The 26,502-nt window shown below is 48.3% G+C and overlaps 1 protein-coding gene across 2 annotated transcripts in view; it reads left to right on the forward strand.

The window, feature by feature from the left end:
• The window catches only part of TGFA (transforming growth factor alpha), a 107,432-nt gene that overhangs the window by 76,849 nt on the left and 4,081 nt on the right, over window positions 1-26,502 (forward strand). Inside the window, exons 3-5 of one of the 2 annotated variants that reach the window (XM_059943044.1) lie at window positions 9,211-9,331; window positions 21,900-22,049; window positions 24,843-24,952. In XM_059943044.1, coding sequence (XP_059799027.1) covers window positions 9,211-9,331; window positions 21,900-22,049; window positions 24,843-24,952 — 381 coding nt within the window. The remainder of the gene's footprint in view (window positions 1-9,210; window positions 9,332-21,899; window positions 22,050-24,842; window positions 24,953-26,502) is intronic. The other variant, XM_059943045.1, reaches the window with a different exon arrangement.

Here is a 26,502-nt window from a genome sequence, read left to right on the forward strand (position 1 = left end):
TTAGAATAAGGGGCTTTCTGGTTTGATGATGTGAAAGAAAGAGATGATCTGTCTCTTTGAAATCAAATTATTACTTTGTAAGAGAGAGGGGAGGTTTGACTTTCAGTCTTCAAAGCAAAATCATGACTGGCAATTTTCTTAATTGGTTTTTTGCTTTAAATCACTAAGGCCAAGGTAGAGAGAGAAGGGGCAACCAGGGGGCTGGAGAACAGGGTCGTGAGGAGAAGGAAGAGCTGGGTGGGGAGGGGTAATCTTCCATGTGTGGTGCATTTCCCTTCTATTTCCATCTCATTTTAATCCTTCATGGACTTAAAATGCAGTTTGGGGGCTACTCGGGGCATCTCACACATGCCTCTCCCTTCCTCATGGGCTTTGGGGGAGGAGGTGGTGTTACTGGTGAAAGCTGGACGCAGGTAAGAGGCCAAGTTGAAATCTGTATGCTGAGCATCTTTAGATGAGTACGCCCAGAGTCTGGTTTTAGCCCATACTTCACATGATGTCACTGAGATTTTATTTTTGATTCCTAAAGCCTCTTTGCTAATTAAAACCATTTTGCCTTGGGACTTTTAGCTCTTTTAATTCTAAAACAGTCCTGAGAATTTCATGGTAATTCCTGATTTGTTTACTCTTCAAACGAAAGAGTTGTCTTAACTGCAGCAGATGCCCATAAGGATTTAACCCTCAACTCATTCTTTCTCTCTTTCGCCCTCTCCCCACTCTCTCTGTCTCTCCACACCCCCCCCCCAACAACACACACACACACCCTGAAGCGACAATGTGGTATATTAGGAAGAGCAGGAGCTTTAGAGACTGCCAGCCATGAGTTCTGGTTTCAGCTCTGCCATTTGCAAACTTAGCAACATTGAACATCCTTAACCTCCCCCGGCTTTACTTTCCTCATCTATAGACTGGGGTAGTAATGAGTACCTCTCAGGACTTCTGTGAGGATTAAACAGAATTCTCTGTATAAAATGCTGGGCATAGTGTCTGCATTTAGTAGACAATGTATTAGTGGTGGCTACTATTCATAATAATGGTCGTCATCATCATCGTTCGCATCATCATAGTCTAACCCCAGAAAATCCACATTGGGTTAAAAACTCTAAGCCCAGTTAAAAACTCTAAGCCCACTTTAGGTGGGATATGAACCTAGCAAATTGTTTTTATGTTCATGTTATGTGATTCTCTTCTTCTCTTGGATTAGAAAAGGATACCAAAAGTGATGCAAATTCTGCCTTTGCCTTAGAAATAAGCACAAGCAGGATGAACCCCATTGGGGTCAAATACCACTGGTGACTCTCTCTCTCTCCCCGCCCACCCCACCACACACACACACACACACGCACACGCACACGCACACACACACAGGTGTTGTGTTATTAAAAACAGTATCTTTGTAGGAAAATAGGAAATATGTTGTCTATGTTGTCTGCTTCTTCACCGATACCTTTCTTTGAATTTGGTTCCATCACATCTGATTCCCCTTGGGTTTTACCCAAAGAGAGAAATGCTCAGAGGGAATTAAATTAGCTCAGATGCTCCCTTAGGTTCCCCCAGCATCTTGTTTAAAGCTGTAAAAGCAATTCAGAGTCCATTTTAGCTATGCTCTAAGCCAGAAGCTCTCGACTTCTAGGGCATGAGCACCATGTAGCCCAGAGATTGGGGCTCTGGGGAGAGCATGCTTTGTGAGACCACTTAGTACCATCCTATGGACCAGCCCCCCACCCTACTTGCAGCTACTCCTCAGTTAAGCATCACCTGTGGACGGATAGAAATCTCTTTTGCATCTTTGTTTTTCAGCTACTGCTCCCTTGTGGGAATAATAGGTCCCATATGTATAATTCCCCACTCCTCGCCCAGATAAAGTAATACTTCTTCTTGCTTCTCCTAAAAGTGCCCCTTTCTGATTACTAGAAAGTAATCTAGTTTCCTAACTACCTAACAAGCTAAGAATTCCCCTTCCTCATTGCCACGTGATTTGTAGATTTTGATTATGTGCCTTCCCAGCATTTGTCTTCTTGGACTTGAATAGTGTCCTAATTTTCTACAGCTCTTTACTCTCTTAAAATCAGAGAGACCTGAGATAAAATCCCAACTCTAGTACTTTCTAGCTACATGTCCACTGGCAAGTTTATCTAATCTTTAGTTTCCTTTTCTCATCTGAAAAACAGAGAATAGTAATGCTTACCCCACAGGGTGGTTTGAGGTTTTAGGAGATAAAATGGTATCCGTGTTCTTAGGTGGAGATGAAGGTATGGGTAGGGTCTAAAGTCAGTTTAAGACCAGGGAAATGTGAAGATCAAATAGGGTCAAAAGTAGCCGGTGTTGGAAAAGATTGCTTAAAAAGTAGTAAATCTGTATTCAGAGATCATGTAATAGGAAAAATATATATCTTTTAAGTATAAGATTTACTCTCAGGAAATTGAGCATCTTGGGGTGGAGGATGGTAGTGAAAACAATAGTGCTACCCCCCCCCATCCGTGGAATGGCAAGAGGAATTGCAGGGCTACTTATCTTTCTCTCATCACTTAACTAAAACAAATGACCGCTCCCTCTTAAATGATGGTACTGTGAAGCCAAACTGCTTTCAAATTGCTTTATATCTATTATTTTTAAAGTATCCACTGTGCTTAGTTTTAATAGTGAATGAGTTGAGTGATTATATTTATGTCATACCACCGCCACACACATCCCAAATACAGCAAAATCGAATTCCCCTTGATTGGCCAGTAGGCCTTAAGAATAAGATGTGTTTTCCTACTCCTGTGAATGTAGCTGGGCTTACTCTTCTGTACTCTGCTGACTTCCACTGCTCGCTTGAAACTGCCCCCTTGTTCATCTGCCCCCTCACACAGCCTCAGGAAATGCCCTTATTAATTGTCTTCCTTTGTGGGACGTTCCTCTCTGTGGTGAAAGTCAGCAGTGTTGCCATGCTCGATACTGACAATGCTCTTCCTCGTTGGGATCATTTATAAAACTTCTCATAGTTCTTTTTCTCACTCCCCAAATGCCCAGGGAGACCAGGGTCCCTGCTCACCAGTCTCTGTCTGGAGAGGTGCCTGTGCTCTGTACCTTCCATTTCTCTAAGCCCTGGCTTAGCACTTCCGCCACCCAGGTGTTAAGCCTCTGTACTAGCCTTTCCTTCACACGCTGGCTAATTTTGCAGGTTCCTGCGTTGCCTCATGTAAGCCTAGAATTCCATCCCTGTAAAATGGGCCCACTGACAGCCTAAAGCGAGCCTTCTCCATCCCAGAACTGAGCCTAGACGACTTTGTGACTCTAGCCTGGCCCTGGGAGCATCAGCGTGGATCTCAGACGCACTCAGGTCCACACGCTCCCCTCGCTTCACCGGGGCTGCTGACCAGCTCCCATCTTCGTTAAATTCATCTACCGCCTTTTCTCTTAGACATTCCAGAAGCATTAGTTGGCTTTCCCACCATAGCATCTGAAGAGAAAATACTTCATCCCAGGTCAAAAACCTGGCTGAACGTTCCTACTAAAAAGCCAGGTGTCACTCTTAAATTGTCAGAAAGTTAGCCATGATATTTGAGGAAGTAATGAAACGGCTATAAATGATGTAAGCTTTGCAACAGGCAAATGTGTTCACAACTTCTGACACCTGGAGAAGAGAGTGAGGAGTCGGCTCCCAGCGACCAGCCCAGCAGAAAGTCCTGTTAGGGCAGCTTTGAAAGGGGGTGATCACCTCAGTGGTGTGGACGCCGCTCCCAGGGGAGCAGGGCTGTCAGGAGGCGCTGTCCAGATGGCTGCCTCCCAGCCCTTCTGAACTGGAGAGACCCCTGCTGTGAATCGAATCTGTGGTTTCCGTGCCCCTCGATTGCTATTCCAGACCCTCTTCCTGTGAGTGGGGCGGAGGCTCCAGGCCCTATGAGTGGGTCTGTGGTCTCTGGGCAAAGCTTTCACAGCTTCTCGGGACAACAGTGGTGTCTGCAAGACATGCGTTTGGTTAACAAGCCGGAGAGGCCCCTCGTAAATTTCAGAGCAACAGGAACTGAGCGCTTTGAAACTCCAGCTGCAGATGGGCTTGGTATGAGGTCTGTTCCGCAAACCAGAGCATTGGATTTTCCAGTCAGCCTGCGTGCTAATCAGACCTGGTGCCTGGAGGAGAGGAGGCAGGGTCCCGAGCCCGGGGGAGAGGGCAGCCCGGTCCTCCCTTGCCTGGACTTCCGGGGGCCCCCCCTTGGAGGTTCCCTGTTGGCCTTTACTGCCTTCCTTTTCTAAATGAGATGGGGTTTTTTCCATTTTAAGTGTCTAGGCCTCTCCTTCCTTCACTTTGATATTTCCTTGAGTTTTCAGAAAGAAGAGAAAGAAAAATTAGGAGGGGAAGAAAGTAGAGGAGGGTAAAGGAAGAATAGGGAGAGGCAGAGGAGGAGGAAAGGAGAGAGGCAGAGAGAGGCTGCGAGACTCATTCTCTGGGAAGATGCTGGGAGTTGGGGCGTTTCCTTACAAAGCTCATTGTTATTTAAGTTACTAGCAAATCCTCCACTTGTTGTGACCGCCTGCCCCGCCTGGATGTAAGACCAGCACCTGGCATGTAACCCACACTCAGAAAGTGGTGCCTGTCTTCTCCCCTCCCAGCCTCCCCCAGAGTCCCTCTCCTCCAGAGCACCCCTGAAGCTTCTGGGAACATCAGTAGGACCGGTCTTGTCTGTGTGAGCTCAGCACGCTGCAGTGTTGGGGTTTTCACTGCTGATTCTAGTGGTGTCTGAGGCAAACACCTTTAAAAGCCCTAAAACATGAAGAACCTAGTGGCAAGACGGGAATAAAGACACAGACCTACTAGAGAATAGACTTGAGGACGTGGGGAGGGGGAAGGGTAAGCTGTGACAAAGTGAGAGTGGCATGGACATATACACACTACCAAACGTAAAATAGATAGCTAGTGGGAAGCAGCCGCATAGCACAGGGAGATCAGCTCGGTGCTTTGTGACCACCTAGAGGGGTGGGATAGGGAGGGTGGGAGGGAGACGCAAGAGGGAGGAGATATGGGAACATATGCATATGTATAACTGATTCACTTTGTTATATAGCAGAAACTAACACACCATTGTAAAGCAATTATACTCCAATAAAGATGTTAAAATAAATAAATAAATGAATAAATAAATTCAAACTTAAACAGTCAAAAAATAAAAGCCCTAAAACAAGAGCAGTGCCTCCCCTGACCTGTGGGGAGCTTCCCACTCTGGGCAGGGCTTTTAGGCACCTCAGCCCGTGAGGCTTGCCCAGCACCTCCAGGCACAGGAGCCTACACCTCCCACTGAGGTTGCAGCAAGCGCAGAGGGCCAGGATGTGGCCCACCTGCGGACTGTATTTGGTTCCCTCCTCCCCGTCCACCTCCCCAGTGCAAACCGCATCCCCCCAAAGCCACTGAATGTGCTGTTGGAAACAGGACCCGCCCTCACTGTACACAATGAACCGCTCGGGGTTACGGAGCAGGATGGCACCCAATGCAGAGTCTTGAACTAAATGCTCACTTTTCAGATGTTTGGGATTATATGAGGAGGACAAGCTTCTGTAACAGAATAGAAACAGGAAGTTTACATACGTGCAGGCAGGCAGCGTGTAGTTACATAGTTCTCCCTAAGTGGTGGATTAAAGATGGGTTTTATTCCCTAAGATGTTTTTTTGTTCTACGTTGGCATTTACAAAAGGTTTCCACAGTGATGTATCACTTTTGTAATCAGGAAAAAGGTGTTTAAAATAAACAGCCTTTTAGTCATCATGATCATTGACTAGCATCAAGCGCCCTTGGTCCCCTCAGCACCTGGGGTTGAGTGGGAAAGGTGGGATTGTGGAGGAGTGGGAGCCCAAGCTCTAAGCATCAGACTCCCCACCTCACCCTGGCCTCTGATTGCAGGGAGCGAATCCAGCAGGCATCTGCTGCCATCACTGTGACCAGGGCAGGGAGTTTCCTCATTGCCTGGGCTCTTCGGCTCTTAGTGAGCTGTTGACCGACAGACGGTTTACATTGGCAGATAACTCTCTGTTGTCTTCGTGGAGGATGTCGTCCACCATAACACATGAAGTCCCCTTCAAAAGCAGCTGCAGAAGAGAAGTTGCTCTCTGACCTTAGACTTGGGCAAAGCTGAGCCTGTCCTGCAAGTGCAGAATAGGTGCATTTCTACTTAATGGACTGTGTACACCCTTGCTTAGACGGACGGCTAGGAGACACAGAGCTTCAGCACATGCACGTGACTGTCTGACGTGTGTCTTCATATGTAACCTGATACCCGAGTTCTTTGCCCTTTTCAACCCCTGCCCTTATATTCCTTTGCTCTGCTCTGTCCTTCCCTTTCTCACTGCCTCTGTGTTTCTTCCTCTCTGCCCCACTCCCCTTCTCTCTCCCTTTCTCTCCATCTCTGTCTCTCCCTCCTTCCCTCTTTCCCTTCCTGTCTGTGTGTGTCTCCTCTGCCTCCTCCCCCCACCCAATTCTCCCTCTGTCCCTCCCTCTCTGTGTTTCTCTCTCTCTCTCTCTCTCTCTCTCTCTCTCTCTCTCTCTCTCTCACACACACACACACACACACACACACACACACTCACACACACACGTCTTTCCCATTTGCATCTCCTTTTTATGGTACCTATTTTTATAAAGCCTCCTCAAGTCGTTTATGAGATGAGGCAAAATATCCATAAATACAGGTTAAACGAGATCGTGGCATTGAGTCTACCCCTCCCCTGTCAGCAGCTCTGGAGAGTAGTGTTCCCAAAGACAGATCCTGAGTTTTCCTTTTAATGTATTTCTATTGACCTGACACTTGACCACAGAGAACCTCAGCAGATTCCAGGCTTTAGTATCACACAGGAGTTTGAAGAGCTGGAAGATGATCAGTTCCAACAAGGATCCCTTTCAGGATCCCTGTCATTTTACTTCTCTGAGAGGCCTTTTGTCTCTATCCTTTGTTTCCTCTGATACAAGCCTGTCTCTCAAACATTAGTGCACATCAGAATCACCTGTAGGGCAAATGGTACTGTATATCAATTCTACCTCAATAAACCCAACTTTTAAAAAATCACCTGGAGCGTTTGTCACATGGATTACTGGGCCCCACCCCAAGGACCCTAATTCCATAGTGTGGTGGGGGGGGGTCCATGAACTTGGCCTTCTGGCAGGTTCTCGGGGGTGTGAAGCTGCTGGTCCATAGACCACATTTTAAGAAGCCCGACTCTAAGCCCTCACAAGGGACTCCCCCTAGCCCCTTGGAGGTGGTTGTCTAAATGGCCTTCTGTAGAGCTTATAGAAAACCTTTTTTAATGTCTGAATCAAATTAGATCCACTAATCTCCAGCCACTTCATCTCGCCATATCTGCCCTTTGACAAGTTTAGTCAAGCACAGGGACACCGGTTATGTGAACTACAGCAGACCCTTCCAGCTTCAACTTAACCATCCCAGTGTCCACTGTCAGCGAGTGGCCAAGTCACACATCAGCCGCCTGGGCCTGGGCCTCGCAGGTAGCTGTTATCAGCCAAGGCAGTCGGAACCCATGTCCTAGAGGCCCCTGCCGGACAGGGATGTGCTACAGTCGGGAGCAGGGCCGGCCAGTGGCCCTGGGTCGCCATCTCCACCCGGCTCTGCGCTTCTCTGCTTGTCCTCACGTGTGAAAGTCACTATCTTTAGTAGCTGAAGGGCCCACCTGGACTTTTAGTTAGGCTGCACTGAACTTATGGAGGGAGGGGGAGATTATATACTAGAGTGGTCTTGTCACGTGTGGGGACACATTAGCATAGTGGGATTGTCAGTGATGATAACAGAGGAGCTAACAGCTGAGTGATAGGTACCAGACGATTTGCCGAGCACAGTACTTAACCCGCTTGGCCTCGCTCAGCCTCAGAGCCACGATGAGGCAGTGGACTCCGCATCTCACAGGGGCGGAAGCTCAGCACCACATCCGGGCGGCAGAGGCAGGACCCAGACCCGTGTCTCTCTGCCTCCTAAGCCCACGCTCATAACCTCTGCGTGCCCTCTTGCCTCCTGCATCATGGACTCTGCTATATTTTTAGCCTCTGCTTTTTCCACCGGAATTACGAGGTTTCCAAAATTATGATTCTTCTGGAAGCAATAGAGAGACAGCACCATGAGTTGACTATTTCGTGGTGGTCAAAAATCCCACAATATGAAATTGGGGCTTAATTCACTCAAAGTGCAAGAGCTCCAAGCACATATTTTTTTCCCCAAAAAATACTTGAGAAAGACCCACTCCCCAAATGCCCAAAACACAAAATATAAGAGGACCCCCTGAAAGATGCAGCAGAAACATCTGTCATGCCATCTTGAAATTGCTATCTACTATGTCTCAAGGGTTATTTGAACAAAACAAGGCTTTTGGAGTCTAATAAAATAAATCCAAAGTGATACCCTTCGGGCTGGCCATTAGGTCATGGGTGGTTCCTTATAGGCTTCCAGCTGGCCTGAGAGGTTTGGTGATGCCCCAATCCCTTGAGAGTTACAGGTGCCAGGGCTCTGAGTGGAGCCGACTCTGCTGCTTCTCCCTCCCCATCAAGGCTTTCCCAGTACTGCCTGTGCCGCTCCTGGGTGGACTTCTGTGCAGTAAGTCATCTTCACGGCGTGATCACGCCTAATCCTGCCACCCCAGAGAGGCCCTACCACCGTGTTCATGTAAATCCTTCCCAGACTTCTTGACATCTAAATTTCTGTTTGTTTGTTTGTTTGTTTAAATAGAATCATACTATACAGACCACGCTGGAAATGCACTAGTTCACTTACAGTCATATGTCATGAACATCTTTTTGCATCATTATTCTTCCTCAGCATCAATTTAATGGCTTTAGAGTACTCTTTTGTGCCTTTCTTCAGTTTCCTGCCTTTAAAGCAGATGTTTATGAAGGCTATCTTTTAAAAAATCATCACTATCACTTTGGAAAAGTAAAATTAGGTCATTCTTGGGGAACAGACTTTAAAAGTAAAATTGCTCTGGTGTCTCTGAATTACACTGAGTCTTTTGGAGAGATTGTTTTGTTTTCTACAAAGTTAAGTAAATAAGTAAAGCCCCACTGGAAAGCTCACAATGCAGGCATCTCTGGTCCTGTACTGGCTGTTAGAAAGTTAGAGCTGAAGAGGAGGTAGAGACCAGAAACCCCAGCCATCCAGGCTCCCTCTCCGGTGGGGTGGACCCGTGGGATGTCTTGCTATGCCTTGGATCTGAGCCGAATGTCTTTTCTCTCCCCAGCAGACCCGCCCGTGGCCGCAGCTGTGGTGTCCCATTTTAATGACTGCCCAGCTTCCCACAGTCAGTTCTGCTTCCATGGAACCTGCAGGTTTCTGGTGCAGGAGGACAAGCCAGCATGTGTGTAAGTGTCCCCTGGGGTTCTGGGGTGCTGGGGCTGCAGACGCACCAGCAACCCATTAAAAGAGCACTTCCCTCCAGAAGCCATGCCAGAGGCCCCTGAGAGCCTTGGAGCCGACGTGTTGGAGAATCAGAACAGCGGGCTAAGGGACACCTGCTTCAAACCCAGTTGGTTAAAAATCCAGGTTCCAGAGCCACTGAGGCAGAACTCCTAGAGTTTAGAGCCTGGGGATCTGCATTTTTAACAAGCACCTCAGGTGGCTCCTGGGTTCAACAAAGTCTGAAAATTCCTGGATTCACGTTTTTTTCTTTTTTTTTTTTTTAATTGAGGTATAGCTGATTTACAATGTTGTGCTAGTTTCAGGTGTACAGCAAAGCGATTCAGTTATTTCTATATTTTTTTTTATATCAAGAATATATTCTTTTTCAGATTCTTTGACATTATAGGTTATTACCAGGTAGTGAATATAGTTCCCTGTGCTCTACAGTAGGACCTTGTTGTTTATTTTTTATATAGTAGTGCATATCTGTTAATCCCAAACTCCTAATTTTGGTTCAAGTTTAATTCACTACTTAGAATTTCTGGAGGGCAAGGCACTTGGCTGGATCCCTTTGAAAAGCTAGAGTCTCTTAAGGTGAGGTCTCTGCCCTCATCCAGCTAATAAAATAAGCCAGAAGTGCACGCAGAGGGTTGGTGTACGTGAGTGGTAACAGAGCAAAGCAACTTGGAAATAAAGATGCAGGCCGGGGCGTGGCATTTGCCACCGCAGGCTGAGTATGAGCCCCCGGGGGCTGCTTCTGAAAACATAGCTGAGCCCCACCCCAATCCCCTGAATCAGAATCTCCAGGCATGGGACCCAGGGGTCACATTAGTTAAGAGCCACTAGTGATTGCCATGGTCAGCCCGACTGGGCAAGAAAGGCCCATAAGGAAAGCTTCCCGGAGCAGGTGTCGGGGTTTGGCTGGTGGGGAGAGCAGAGAAGTTGCTCCAGGCCTGGAGTGTTGGGGGACCTGCCGTTACAGTCAGTGAGACCACAGTAGCGAGGAGACAAGATTGGAGATGAATTGGAAGCCAGAGCCTGTTGGAAGTGAGCCTTTATTCTCTAGGCAGTAGGAGCCGTGCCAGTCATGGGAAGGGGTGTTTTAGGGAAGTAAATCTGTGCGTGGTGGAGTACTGTTAGGTGGCCCTATAGTCAGCCTTGGCACTGTTGACTTTTGGGGCTGGGTAACCCCTTGCTGTGGGAGCTCACCTGTGTAATGAAGGGCGTTAGCAACCCTGGCCTCTACCCACTAGGTGCCAGTAGCACCACCTCCCCTCAACTGTCGTGACAATCAAAAATGTCTCCAGACATTGCCAAATGTCCCCCAGGATGGGGGGGTGGGTTTGGGGGCAGAGGAGGAATTGCCCTCCACCCCCATTAAGAACCAGCCATGTCTATGAAGTTGCCATTTTTATAGGTCAAAAACGGTTAAAAGTCAGCAATTTCATATGATCCAAACTAATAATACCAGTAAATAATACTAAATGTTAATAAAAGCCAGCATTTATTGAGCTTTGCTTCATGCCAGGCATCGTTCTAAGCATGATCCATGTGTAAATTCATGTAATCCTCAAGATGATCCCGTGAGGTGGGCACAGAGAAGTTGTGCCCAGATCACATAGCAGAGCTCACATTCAGACCCAGCCTGTCTGGCTCCTAAAACTGCATTCTTAACCATGATGCTTAAGGGTATCAGATGAGTAGCCCAGGAGAGACTGGGGACTGGGAAAGCCTGCCACAGTAAGTGGTGGTGGGTAAGGCTTTCCTCTTCCTGAGGTGCAGCTGTGTGAGCCTGGGCAGGCCCCTCGGGTTGCCTCTGAAGCCTGGAGAGGCACACTGGCCACCTTCCTCCTAGGAGGCCTGGGTGAGGCCCCCAGGCCACGTCTGCAGAGCCAAGAGCCCTCCCCACCCCTAAATACAAAGCACAATGATGACAGTAGTCGTCGTCATTCATGATGATCATTCTTATTAAAATACACATAGGAGCCTCTGGGAGGCTGATGGGATTACTTATTTTTTTTTTTTTGATGGGATTATTTTTGATCGTAGCCTGGTCATTATGGAAAAACACTGGCCCTGAAGGAAGGGTGGCTTCTCGGCCTAGATCTCAGGAAACCTACCAGTGCAGCAGGCGGAAGGCCCTCTCCCCTCCAGCGGTGCCCGGTGCGGGGACCTCAGGCTGCCCCGGGCCGTGCGATGCGAGGGATCTTCTTTGGAGAGAGAGAGGGGAGTTCTGATCAAAAGTGTGTCAGAAGTTCAGTTTTTCCACCAGATCAGGGACTGTTGTAAACTCTGAGAGCTGGCAGCCTTGAGCCTGGGTCGGCAGGTAACTTTACCTGTGGCCGAGGCCCCCCTTCGGCTGGCGGAAGCCTTCTGAGAGCAGGGGGTGGTGGCTCCCTTGTTCTGCTCAGTCTAGGTCCCAAGCCCCGCTCGTGGCTCAGGGAGATCGCTGTCCATCACATTTACACACCATTACGTGCTGGTGGTCAGGAAGACCGGCTGTCTCTCTCCCCACTCACCCTATAACTATTGCTGTTCATAATAATAGTCAGCTCTCTGTAAAAGCTGTAACTGTGTGCCGGGCCCGGCTCCCAGCACTCCACATACAGTGACTCATAGAGTCCTCCCATCCTCCCAGCTTCCCTCTCAAGTAGAGATTCTTGCCCTTAGTGAGAAAACTGAGGCTCAGAGAAGTTAGGCGACTTGCCCGGAGCCCCAGAGCCCATAAATGGTGGAGCTGGGGTTCAGTCCCATCAATTCCAACCCCGAAACCCATGTTCTCAGCTGTTGCCCCTGAGGGCACTCTGTCTCAGCCTCACAGAGTTCACCTCAAATAGCTCTTATTTCCAGGAAAGGTGTTGGCACCTTCCCCCTGCAGGTAAAGCTTCCTCCAGAGAAAGGTCAGGGTCATTCCTACACTCGTTAACCCTCAGCACAGACTCTCAATGAATCCTTCCCGTGGGCCGAGGGCAGGGTCTACAGAATCAGCGGAGACCCTGCTGCAGTGTGGGAAAGCTGACCGTCTGTGGGGAGGCGTGGCCACGCGCGCCTTTACCGCCTCTTTACCTCAGTTTCCCCGCTGGATCTTGGCGGCCCAGGGGTGGTATTCAGCCCACAGACGTGTTTCATACCGCGATAGATGAGTCTGCCTTGTTCTTTGGTGGTTGTAATTAGCTGTCCACATTTTGGAAGTCAGGTTTTACATCTCCAGGCAGACGCCCAGCTTCTCTGGAACACAGCCTGCCCCCTCCAGTTCCCCAGTTTCCACCTCTTCCTGCCGCTCCCCAACACTGAAGCCAAAGTCGGTCCCCAGTCGTCCTGTTGCCTGCTCTGTTCTGCTCACACCAGCCTGCTTTGCTCACTTCTGCCGCCACATGAGCTTGTAAGCTCAGTGAGGGCAGGACCACGCCTTATACCTTTTTGTATTTACAGTACATAGAAGAATGTTCTAATTCATTAATTCCCACCAGACCAAAAACTGTGAGTCCATGCAGAGGAAGCAAAACATGCTGTCCCCACTCATAGAACCACCCCAGCTTTAGGGAGCTGATACACTCATCCTTGTCAATAAAACTGACATACCTTGAACTGACATACATGGCCTTACAGGAAACCCACAGGGGCCCAAGATTATAGTCCGAAAAGAGGGAGTTCTTTCTAAAATACTGTCATTCTTAAGCTTTGTTTTCCATAAGAACAATAGTCCTTAGGTTTCCAGAGAACTAAAATGACGTCTGACACTAAAATATGAGATAAGGAAAAAAAGTTAAAACAAATAACTAGTCAGAAATCACCAAAGGCAGTCACACTAAAATATGAGATAAGGAAAAAAAGTTAAAGCAAATAACTACTCAGAAATCACCAAAGGTAGTGAACATTATCCTGAAACATATATGCTTCAGATGAACCCTAGATTGTATCTTTGGTCTCCCTTTAATAAATCCCTGCTAGGAGCCAACCACTTCAGAAAACAAATAGGGAAAGAATTTCCAAAGGTAGTAAGCAAAACCATAGAAATGCAAGGTTAGGACTCAAACACCGTTTTTTTCCCTGAGGCAGATTCTGCAAACCTTTGGTCTGCTGCCTGCAGAAACCTTCAAACAAAGGAAAACAGTTGAAGGAAGCCACCCAGGTGACAGGTTTTCAGGGTTCCAGTGTTGGCAGCCAGTGACAACTCATCAAAGTGTCTCACCTATCCAAAAAATGCCCCTCTGTGACTGAACTCCCTGACTTTCCCACAGCAAAGTGTGAAAGCACATTGCTGTCAGCCAAGGAAAACATTCCACCTGGCTCTGGCCACAGTACATTCCAGTGGGATCTGAACAGAGTCAAACACCCAGAGAGGGGTGACCGCCTTCAGTGCGCAAGCAGACTGCCTGTGTGACCAAGAACACGCCTCCCGAGAGATCAGGATTGGGAGTGGTTTTCTTGTTGGTGCTTGAGCCACTTTATGTAGATCTACTATCATCTCAATAACCAGCAGGTGGTGGGGTGTAGGGGTAAGACGTTAGGACATCACCCACCCACAAGTCTGGAGGAAGTGCACGCCCTCTCTCTACCCCCAGAGGAAGCAGGTACTGAGGGTCACACAGCAGGCAGGATAACGCAGCAGTTAAAGGCATGGATTTGGACATCAGACAGATCTGAGTGACTTAGCACCGTCAAGCCTCAGTTTCTTTGTGTATAAAATGGAGAGATTAGTACTTCTCAGGATTGTAATGAGGACCCAGTGACCATAATGCATGCAGAGCTTTTGCTGTCCAAGACAGGAGCCACTAGCCATGTGTGGCTATTTAATTTATTTAATTAAAATTTAGTTTTTCACAGAAGTAGAGCCACGGATGTAGGAAACAAACTTATGGTTACCAGGGGATACGGGGAAGAGGGATAAATGGGTAGATTGGGATTGACATATACGTACTACTTGATTTATAAAATAGACAGCTAATAAGAACCTGCTGTATAGCACAGGGAACTCTACTCAATAGACTGTAATGGCCTATATGGGAAAAGAATCTAAAAAAAAAAGTGGGTATATGTATATGTATAACTGATTCACTTTGCTGTACACCTGAAACTAACACATCATTGTAAATCAACTATACTCCAATAAAATTTTTTTTTCAGTCTCACTAGCCACATTTCAAGTATTCAGTACCTCTAGGCAGCTAGTGGCTGCTGTATTAGACAGCACACATACAGACACTATTTCCATCATTGCAGAAAGTTCTTCTTAAATTTGTTTTTTTATTGAAGTATAGTTGGTTTACAATGTTGTGTTAATTTCTGCTGTACAGCAAGGTGACTCAGTTATACATATATATACATTCTTTTTTATATTCTTTTCCATTATGGTTTATCCAGATACTGACTATAGTTCCCTGTGCTATACAGTAGGACCTTGTTGTTTATTCTATGTGTAATAGTTTGCATCTACTAACCCCAAACTCCCAATCCATCTGTCCCCCACTCCCCATCCCCCTTGGCAATAGACAAGTCTGTTCTCTATGTCTGTGAGTCTGTTTCTGTTTCATAGATAGGTTCATTTGTGCCATATTTTAGATTCCACATATAAATGATATCATATGGTATTTGCCTTCTCTTTCTGACTTACTTCACTTAGTATGATAATCTCTAGTCGCATCCATGTTGCTGCAAATGGCTTATTTTGTTCTTTTTCATGGCTGAGTAGTATCCCATTGTATATATGTACCACATCTTTATCCATTCATCTGTCGAATCATCACGGAAAGTTCTATTAGCACATTAGAGAATATTGAAGCCCAGTTCCTAGCAGAGCATAAGAACAGCCGTCATCAGCACGATCACCATTGTAAACAGCACATTGTTACCATCACCACAGCTGAAGGATCCAAGTCCTGCTGAAGAAGCAGTGAAAGTTGGGTTAGACCATGGAACCTAGGGCTGTACGAAGAGGAAGCCCCTACTCCCTCCAGCCCACTCCTCCCAAGCACCCCAAGCAGAGAGGTTCTAGGACTTGTAAATCCAGTTCTTGAAGCCAAAAATGGGTAAACCCAATACAGGTGTCCTGCGACTCAAGTGGCCCCACTCCCACCCCAGCCCTATGGATTTTCTCCATGTTAAAGGCAAGTTGGTATAAACGTTTTTCTAAAACCATGGTCCCTGGCCCTTGCTCACCTTGGTTCTTGGCCCCCATATTAAAAACTTTATCTCGGGACCTGTGCCAAAAGGCGTGGCTAAAAATCAGAGCACTAGCCTCCTGCCAGAGAGTACACCATTGTTTATGAAGACAGTGTCTCTCAAGAGCCTTGAAAATGCTCCCATTCTTTTATTTACATTTTTGGCACTCGTACAGCCCTTCCTTTGTGTCAGGCACTTCACAAGATGTTAACTCATTTAATGCTCATAACTCTATGAGGTAAGTTTTATTACTATCATGTTTTAAGGATGCAGAATGAGTGCCACAGAGAGGTTGAGTAACTTGCTCAAGATCACACAGGCATTACGTGGAGAATGGGATTCAAACGAATGAAAGTTTGGCTCCAAAGTCTGTACCATGTTGTGCCCACTTGTGGGATCCTGTCCTGAGGAAGTAATCTCAAATGCAAACAAAATGTGTACACAAAGATAATCCCCTGGCATTGTTTATGATATCAAAATTGGATACAGCCTAAACGGTAAGGGTTCAGTGAAGCAAGTCGTGTATAAATTACTTTACAACCATTTTAAACAACTTCTGCAGTTTTCTAATGACATAGTAAAATGGTGAAGAGATGTTAAATGAGAAATTGATGCAAAATCGTATTTTTTAAAAATCTTAACTATGTTTAAAACTACATAGAAGTAGTCCAGAAAAACTCCTTGTCAATCAGACTGCCATTTGAGGTGGTAGGGTGTGCAACAATGTGGACTTTTCTTTTCTTTGTCTTTCTTTTCTATTATATTGTGATGTATGTTCTTTCCAATTTGCTTAGAAACATTCTTTCTCTAGTTGGAGAACATTTTCCTTAAGAAAAAAAAAAAACACTTATAAGAGCGCAGCTCTACATGCATTATCCTATTTCTTTAAAATTTTAAAAGGCACTGTGAACCAGGTACAAAAAGGATTTAGGGGAAAAACTGAGCAACTGGACAGGACTAGAAGGTCTGAAAGCCCTCAGCAGAGGAGAAGGAAAGGCATATCATTGATCATTTAATTCTTGTTAAAATGAGGAGGCCTAAGCCACAAAGTTTGCTCCTAAGAAAAGCACCAAAGCAACCTCCAAACTGAATCAGTAACAAAAATGAGAAGGTCTCAGGGACCCGCCTGGCTGGAGCCCATTGCCTTTCATCTTCAGCCACGATGGCTCCTGCAGCTCAGACAAGCTCCTTGCCCCTCCTGTTCTACACTCTTTCCTTGCTTTCTTATGTACTTCTTTCTTTTTTATTCTTATCTGGGGGAAACAGCCTACATGTGATTCCAGAGCCTCATTTTCAGAATTATGAAGACAAAATCAGCATTCCAGAGTCTTGTGTTTGACGATATCCACTCTCGACAGATAAAATTGAATGGTCAAATGTTATAAGAAAATGTTCAGGCTTACACACGTGCCATTCCCCTTCGTGACAGAAAGATTCCTATTTTGCTCAGATTCCTTTCTTAAACAGAGGTGCCACATCTCCCATTTCTCCTGCACCTGAATGAGAGGGCCCACTGTACAGCTCCCACCCTGGGGAGATGCCCAGAGAGAGATGGGGAAAGAGAGGAAGGAGAAGAGGGAGGGGCAGATTTTGAATTGTTGGTTCTTGATTCTGTGTCCTTAAATGACCTTGTACCTCAGTGGTTCTCAGGCCTGGTCACACATTCGAGTCACTTGGGTGCCCAGACCAATTGGACGGGCATCTCCAAGGGTATGACCCTGGCCCCGGCAGTCTCCAAAGCTTCCCAGGTGATTCTAATGTACAGCCAGGTGGGAGGCAGTGCCTACCTGAGGTAGAGACAGCAGCTGAGTCAAGCGTGATTCGTTTGTGACCAGGTGAGGTGACTTTTCCCCTCATTGTGTGACTTATGCTAAAATAATTGCGTAATTAAGTCTAATATTAGTAGAAGCTTGGGAAATTTTTTTTTAAATGTATGTCACCAAACCTTTTCTTGCTCCCCACCCCAGTAAAGATCAACTGAGAAGCAACCCTGTATTACAATCGATTGGGGAGAAGAAAGGACCTCCCTCCACCCCAAGGCCAGAAAGTCTAAATTGTGTTCTCAACTTTGGCTGCCCATTGGAATCATCTGGGAGCTTTAAAAATGCTGATGCCCAGGCCTTACTCCCAGGGATTCTGATTTAGTTGGTCTGGGCTGTGGCCTGGACATCAGGATTTTTTCAAGCTCCCCAGGCCATTCCAATGGGCAGCCAGAGTTGATTTCATTGGTAAACCTTCACGGTGGCTTTCAACTCGGGCTTCATCAGAATACCCTCGGCCTTTTCTTTAAGACACCCGGGCCCCATTTTCAGAGAGATTTTGATCTGGGAGGTCCTGGGAGAAGCTCAAGTATCTGGACCACAGGCTGTTCTGCCTCCCAGCTGCAGTTGGGCTGCTTGGTGCTAAGACTTGCTCTCCTTGGAGCTCACCTAGGCCCTGACCTGGAGTCTCGTGTATTAGGCAGCAACCCAGGTGCTCCCCATGCCTCACTGGGGAAGTTTTCATTCAGAAGCAAGCTGAGCTCCCTAACTCAGTGAGACTGGGGTTTGAGTGTTTACAGCTGTGACACTAAGGGGACAGAGGAATTGTTTTTGGCATGAAGACTTTCCTAATGGGAGAGACCTCTGCCGGGGCAGTACTGAGGCCAGGCTGGTTGTAAGGGGCCCAGGACACACATGGCAGGAAGAACATGGAAAGTCAGCAAAATGTGAACCAGCCTAGGGGATTATCTTCCCTAGTGAGTTAAGACAGTACTGTTTGGGGGCATCTTTGCAACTTGCTACACCCACAGCAGGAAGACCTCTTTATGGGGCAATCAGCCACCCCTCTTCCTTTTTGCTGTGCAGTTTGTGAGTTTGCCATTGAATCACTATCCCAGAGTAGCATCTTCCGGATTAATTTGCATTACCCCAGAAAGGTCTCCTTCACAGTTGAGATCCTTAGGTTTTTAACTCCCGAATCTGCCCGCCCCCATCTGTAAAACAAGGTAAATAGCAGCCCAGGCCTCACATGCAGTAGTCATTGTTGGGATTAACAGAGATAATTCATGTAGGAGTTCAGCATAGCCTTCATTGATAAGATAATGTAATTAGCACTAAGCTCCCATTATTTTATTTAAATGGGATTTCTTAGAGTCCCCAGCATTGATGTGTTAATTCATAGGGTTTCCAGAACCTAGCAGTTGAGGAGATGTTAGAATCCTCCTCTCCCAGGGCCTGCAGGTTGGAGTAGGAACATCTCTAGCTGGGTGAAATTGCCTCCTGGGGTGCTCTTCCTATAGCCTGGACCTTTCACGAAGAGCTGTGCAAATCCTCACCACACTACCCTTCCCTAGGAGGAAGCAGACTAACACCCAGCTACAGAGAAGTCTCATTGGCTTGACTGCAACTCCTGGTTAGACATCTAACGATCCATCCCAAAGCCCAGGCTCCCCAACCCTCTTCTGTTCTATGCTTCACCAGAGTTTTTGCAGAGCTAGGTCTTGCCTGCAGGAGCCTGGAGGCTGGCCTAAAGTGAGGCTGGTGGGAGAGGCAGTCAGAGAGGTGGGCATAGTCCTAAGGGCCTTCAGAGAAGGAGAGGCTAGGGAGATCCACAGAAAGGGCTATGGAAAATGGATGGATGGATGACTGGGCGAATGAATGAGTGAGTCTTTAAATTATATCTTCTTGGAGAATGTGGTCTTTGAGATGGAGTTTGAGGAAGAAAGTGAGGAATAATATTCCAGGCAGAGAAGGTGGCAGGAGCTGAGATGGGCAAGGGGAAGGTAGTCATCCATGCATTCACAGGCCAACGTGTCCTGAGTGCCTATGTGCTGGGCACTAGTTTAGTTGACATTGCGGGTGGGGGTACTTCTTGGGTTGGCTGAAACCTAGGTGACTGGAGATAAAGTAGAGGGGTTGGATTAGGGTCCTGCAGATAAGGGGTGTTGGATACCAAATGGAGGAAGCCCGCAACCCAGGTGGGAGCCATCCGGGTGCAGGGTGAATATTCAGGATGGGTTGGAGGAGGGACCCTTTGCAGGATTCGCTGTAGACACCCACAGCTTCAATTTGTGCATCACCTGTGCCTGTTGCTTATCGCCCTTCAGTCTCAAGTTCAGTCCACCGTCAGCTTCCCCCTAGTGGGAAGGGGCCAGCGCCTTGTTTTCTCCCCAGCCTACAGGGTGAGCTGTTTCCTGAATCTGCCCTCAAAATGATTTTGTTATTAAGACCAAACAAAAGCAAACTTGCCCCTGTTTCCTAGCCCCCAGTCATCGCCCTCCTAGCCAAAGTCTGTGAGAGTCTGTGTTCTTATTCACACTTCTGTGGTCCAGATCCTTTTTCCAACAAGGTCCTCTTGCCAGAGCTCCTGCATCTTCTTCCTCTCCGGAGCCTGCTCTCTCCTCCTCGGGTCTGTAGAGAACTCTACATGGCATCTTCCATCCCGGTTGGCCCTCCCCAGCTTCCTTACTAACGGAAGACTGCAAACCCTTTGCACCCTTGTGGAACCTAAAACCTCAAATCTCCTTTACACTTTCAAGATTGGAGGCTAAACCAAAAGCCAGATTTAATCAAGAGCTGAATCTGTGGCACTCTCATCACAATCCCCAGATAGTATGCAGGGCCAGCAGCCCTGCTGAGTGAGCGAGAACCCAGACCCTGGGGTCAGCAGACCTGGGAATGGATTTCTCTCTCTTCCCTGGCAGGGTGGCCACAGGCAAGTGACTTGACTTTTCTGTGCAAAGACTAAATGAGGAAACATGTGCCAAATGTAAACTAACCTCTAACAGAAAAGCAAGTTCAGACAAAAGAATTCAAACAAAAGAATACCTTTAAAGGAGGTATGTAACAGTTGGGCTTTGGGATAAAGAGCACCAATGAGAGACTTTTCCATTAAGCAGCATTAAAGACAGAAGCTATATGTTCTGGTATCCCAGGTTGTAGCCTTAAGCAGCCATTTTTGCAGTATCTCCTGTTTGCCATAACCTTAAACCCATACAGTACCTGAAAATGATTAAATTTGTGCTAACATTGAGCAAAACCTGTACTCCAGGAAAATGCACTATATTTGTCCTGTGACTCCTTCTGGCACGTGGGGTCTGGCAGCCCAGGAGCCCAGGTTTAAGGGAATCACAAATGCAACGCCCCTGGGACTGGCCCTGCACAAGAGCGGGCATACCAGGACCCTTAATCCCCCTTCATTTTCCTTGCTCTTCCAAAGCCTTTTAATCTAAAAGTGAAGGTGACAGTCTGGCTATTTCATCAAAAGGTAGACTCCTAAAAAAAAAAAAAATGTTTAACTATCATTGTCATGTCCGAAGGGTGGTGGGGAAGGACAAAAACCTTTAAATCCAGTGTGATGTTTGGTGCAGGACTGCCCCTCAAGGAAGTCCCCTGTGGGAAGGAAGCTATCCCACCTGAGAAGGCAGTGGTGATCAAACATTTTCATTACAATAAAAAAGTCACCCCAGACAAAGGGACCTGTGTGTAAGCTAAGTATCTTCTACTGAGAAGAATCATAAGCTTTGTGGGAAAAAAAAAGGACCTGCATCAGAAAATGACCATCGCTTGCTTATGCCTAGAACATGTCCTGAGGAATCACCATGCAAGAACCCCTTGTGGCCCCAGCCAGAATCTGGGTGGGGGGAGTTTAGCATAGGTGAGAGCTACGTGAAAGAAGCAGCTTCAGCCGTCAGCTCTTAGGAGGAGGCCGCTACTGAAATGATTGACACCAAAGAGTCTCTGAATAGTAGCAATACAAGTAATACTACCACCTTGTGTTGGTATGGCCCTTTACAGGCTACATGCATGTTCATAAACATGCATCGTTTTGTGCCATTACTAATCCTCTAGCGGAGAGAGGCCAGCTGTAATTACCAGATAGCGGTGCTGGCCTCTAGTCCAGTACATGCCCCACCTGCTAAATGTCTGCGGAACTAATTAAACTTGATGAAGAAGATAAAAAAAGCAAACCACAGTCTTTGTCTCCTGCTGGTTTAGCATGTTGTCTTTCTCTCATCACTAGGAATTCTGAATACACACATTTAGTTTAAAAATAACCTGGATTTTTATGAACTGCCAAAATGAGCTTTGTGTCTCGGACACACTTGCCGCCCTCCTCACTCCCCCGGGATTTGGCACGGTTACTGTAATAACGAAGTGCCTCAGCAGCACCTTCCCCTCAGATGATAAGCTGGTGAGTTATCCCTTGTTCTCCAAACAAGAGGAGCCTGTGCAGGGGAGTAGGAGCAATTTTGCTGATGCCTTTGCCTCCAGTAGCAAAGGCTGGAGGGGCCCCTTTGGGCTTTTCCCCTCCGGCCCAGCCTTCCTGGGGAGTGGGGAGAATGAGCCTTCTGCCTGGAAAGCACGCTGATGTCCCTATCTTCCTCAGCTGCCACTCTGGGTACGTCGGTGCACGCTGTGAACACGCGGACCTCCTGGCCGTGGTGGCCGCCAGCCAGAAGAAGCAGGCCATTACTGCCTTGGTGGTGGTCTCCATCGTGGCCCTGACTGTCCTCATCATCACGTGTGTGCTGATACAGTGAGTCTTTGCTACCCCTGAGGCCGGGACCCCCCCACCTGCAGGCCCTCCCGGGGCCATAACAGGGCCACCTCGACAGTTTACTGCTGTGATGTCTGATTAGTGTTAGCAAAGCAAAGAGGAACGTTGGCGACAGCCAAGCTGTGTGAAAGGCACACATCCTGGGAGGTCCCCGACACGCATCCTGGGAGGTGCCCCGTTGGAAGCAGAGCCAAAGGTGCTCTCTCTCTGCTGTGGGCTTGGAGCCTTCACCATTGTGATGGGGATGTGCAGGGGGTCCAGAGGGAACTAGAAACGGCTCCCAGCCTCCCGTGGGCAGTAGCGGCCTCGCTTCCTCTCCACAGAAGGCACTTCGCGAATCCTAAAGCCACTGTTGCTGTTATGACAGGCATCCCCCTTTCTCTACTTCTCTGCCCTCTTCCTCCTCCTCCTCCGAAACTCAGTCTCTACCTGACATCTTCCAGGAAGTCTTCCTGAGCCCTAGCCCTAGACTGAGCCCTTTTCCGAGTGTTTCTTAGCCTCCTTTGCTTGCCCATATCTCCCGATTGGACTGCTCTGCAAAGGGAGAGACCCTAGGGCTGTATTTCCAGCATCTGGCCGGATTTATTCCCAGGAAGTATCTGTAGACCTCTAAGTCACAGAGCAAGCCCTCAGAGTATGCTACCTAATTGGACACGCACAAGAAATCGACAGACCGGCCAAAGGCTGCGGTTAGCTCAGCGTAGAGTAGCTCATGGTGGAAACAGTAAGTAGACAGGCCCCTCTAGCCAGGCCTGGAGGAAGCAGTGCATGTTCCCACAGGAAGCCAGACTTGAGCCCTCTGGGGTTGCCTGGGTTTTGGACAGATAAATAAGAGTCTCCTTCCCGTTTGTTTATCGGCTGTTGCTGTTGGAGCGTCTAAAGCACACACTCCTGGTTCTAGGAATGCACGGGGTGCCCCTAGAGCCCCAGCTTGTTGAGCTCCTGGATCAAGCCAGTGTTAAGGGTGAGGGATGAGGTCTCAGCTGGGCTGTTCTGCTCCATGTGTCCTGGGAAAACATGTTTGCAGGTGGTAGACATGTTTTCAGGCTGGGGCATAGCTCAGGTTCTGCTACTCGTGAAGACCCCCGGGGGAGCAGGCGCAACGTAATGCCCACCAGCCTCGATTCTCATGGCCGGCTGGCGACGTGGGGGCGCCCGTCACTCCCACAGTCCTGTTTCTGTGGCCAGGAGGGTCCCAGAGCCGTAGGAGCAAGAGTCGGTGCCCACGTGGGCCTCCCCAGGGGGAGAGAAAAGCTAATTTTGCCATATTCTCTGAAGACAGAAACAACCTAGGGTGCCTCTCTGATTCCCAGGGAGGAATTCCCAGGGAGGCAGCCATCCCATCTCTCCTCTGTCCTTTCCAAGTCCATCCTTGCCGGAGATCAAGTTCAGAATCCCTGAGAGACCAAGCCCCCTCCAGACTGCTGGTTGCCGGGGCACGGGGTCCCTCCTGAGTGGCACAGTTGGTTGGGACCAGCTCATCCCATGCCAGAGGGATCTAGAGGCCTTGATCTCACTGCCCTGGGCCATTCCTGTCTGGGTAGTGACTGGGGCAAGCCCTCCTGGTTAGGTGACAGCAAGACAGCAGTCACTGATAGATCTGGAGTCCAGGCCTAGGTCCCTCCCGCATTGGGTGAGCTGGTCCCAACCCGGACTCTGTGGCTCAGGAGGGACCCGGGCCCGGGAGACTGCTCCGGCCACCCATGGCAGAAGCAGCTTGGGCAGAAATGTCGCAGGGTCCCTTCTCAGCTCTGCTGCCCAAAGATTCAAGGGCTCTAGTAACCTTCCTGGGGCAGTGCTGAGAGGGGCTGGGGTGGGGATCATGAAATGTCACCAGGCTCCAACAGGGAAGCACAGCAACAGGCTTGTTTCCTCATCTGTTTCCAGGCTCATGTCAGCCAGGAGACCCCTCCCAGCCCCAGACACTGAATGTATAGGTTACATATACCTTAGGGTTAGAATGAGTGGGAACAGTCCTCCGTGGTATCCCAAGGGAAACGACCATCAGTGTCTGTAGGTAATTAATGTCTTAGTGCTTTCTTTTCTGCCCTTCTCTTGGGTTCCCTGGTTCTTTTTTCGTGCTAACTCTGCAGACCGTTCATTCCTGCCCACAGAGGGAGGCCAGAGCATTCATGGTCCTGATGCTTTAGGACTCCAGGTTTTGGGTTCACTGAGAGGTCGAGTTTGCCACGACTAGAGAATGTTAGTCCTCAGAAAAAGATTCGAAGCCACGGAGGTGCATGATTTATTCTTTCATTCCTTCCGTGGGTCCATTGCAGCCCACCCACAGTCCCAGCTTTTCTGCTGGCAATTCCTGACGGATGACCCCGTCCCTAGCCCTCCCAGCCCTGGCTAGCCTGAAGTGGCGGCTTTGGCCCAGTCCGGACAGCGATTCTGAGGCTGCTCCCGCACTCCTGGAGTTACCCAACTGCTGCTTTATGGAGCAAGCAGCCGGTGGGGGACCGGTCCCCTCTATCAGCTGGAGCCAGGTACCTGCTTGCCAGGTTACCCTGCCAGCCCAGAGCAGAGCAGCCGAATGGGGCTGGTCCTCTGGGGTGGCCAACAGGTCCTCTCACAGGTGGCCAGCTCCTGCCCCAAAGGCCACCACCCTGCAAAGCCCTCAGCCCCCTGCTGTGTCTGTCCCTCCGGAGGCACCATGGGAAGGCTGGGTTAGAGCCCAGAGCTGCCCAGCAGGCCCCTCGGGCAGACGCTGCACCAGCTGGGCACCCCTGCCAGGCTCCTGCCAAAACCGTGTTCTCTGCACCTTTGCAGCTGCTGCCAGGTCCGAAAACACTGTGAATGGTGCCGGGCCCTCATCTGCCGGCACGAGAAGCCCAGTGCCCTCCTGAAGGGAAGGACTGCTTGCTGCCACTCAGAAACAGGTAAGAGGGGTGCCTCAAGGAAAGGCCTTTTTCCCTCGGGAGACACTATTGGGTAGAGAAAAGGACCACCTTCTCCAGGTCAGGGCAGAAGTTCTTGGAGGATGAAGCAGAAAGAAGGGAGAAAAAGAAGAGGATATTCATCCTACCGAGTCAGGTTTAGTTTATTCTCATGTGTGTTTTACTCAGAAGGGAGCTCTTTTATCCTTACTGGTGACTGTGTGACCTTTAACAAGTAACTTAACCTCTCTGAGCCTTGGTTTTCTTGTTAAAAAGATGTGCAAATTGAATAAGTACTGATATAAAGTACCTAGTGTGTCACAGACTGTAGACATGCAACAGATGTTCATTCTCTTTCCCTTGAGAAATCATCTCCCCTTTCCCATCTGTGAAATGAGAGGTTTGGCCTGTAGAAGGTCTTGAAGGACTCTAAACTCTTAGAATCCTGTGATCTTCATTCAGTTTACCATTGTTGCTTGAATATTTTCTCCAACATCCACGAAAAAGATTGGACATCTGGATATGAAGCCAAACTCACATCTCAGGAACCCTCATCCAAGCATCCCTTGCTCAGGGCTCCTTCAGTCAAATAGCAAATATATCCAGACAGGCTCTGAAAAGTCTCACATGAACAAGTTTCTGGAATGCTGGGTTGACCCACAAAGCCCATCAGAAACTTAGAGTTCCTTTTTAGGAAGTAGTGGATCCGGAGACAATCACCCCAGACTCGTCCACCTGGGGGTGTCCTTCTCTAGTAAACAGTCAGCATTCCAGACGAGATCGGGCGCGTTCAGGGTGGTATTGGCCGTAGCACAGTCAGCATTCCAGAAGCTCACGGTTGCATGGAGAAGACAGGAAGAAAAGTGCCTGGGAAGCTGGAACGCTGCCATGTTCATTAGGCCTCCTGGTGATCTGACCTGGAGGGAACTGAAGGCCCTGGAGCGCCGTTCACTTGGTCTTCATTTCAAGAGCCATAGTAATTGTGCATGAGCAGCTCTTTTGATTTAGGAAGGTGCTGATTCATTAATCCTCACGATAGCCTTAAGGAGGAGGGTGTGGGTAAACTGAGTCTGCCAAAGGCCTGCGTGGGTGCCTCCCTGAGTCCCTGGGGGAGCTAGGATGAGACCCAAGTCCTCTGAAGGCCCCACTCACATCTCCTCCACTACCTCAGGGGACCATCCATTGAGCTAATGAAGATAAATATGTTTGTTTTGTCTTTTAGCACCAATAGGAAAATTGTGTATGCCTTAAGAAAATTTATAGTAGATTTTGTGCCATCAGTCTGCACCTCGGCAGAGTCATTTAGGATAGAGTAAATTTCTTGTTAATGTCACTTCTTCCCTACCCACATTTGAGAGAATGTTAGCTTTGAACCTGGGGATGGATCTGACCTTCCAGAGATGGCCACCAAGGCTGCCGCCCCTCTCCTTGAGTTGACAGGTACCTTCCCACCTCCAGAGGAACCATGGGAGGGACCAGAGCAGGAAGATGTCCACGCTGGGCTGGACTCAGGAGCTGCTGGGGACTGGGTACACGCTGCCTCCCCGTGACAG

This window comes from Balaenoptera ricei, chromosome 13, assembly GCF_028023285.1.
Source record: "Balaenoptera ricei isolate mBalRic1 chromosome 13, mBalRic1.hap2, whole genome shotgun sequence".
Taxonomy (NCBI): Eukaryota; Metazoa; Chordata; class Mammalia; order Artiodactyla; family Balaenopteridae; genus Balaenoptera; species Balaenoptera ricei.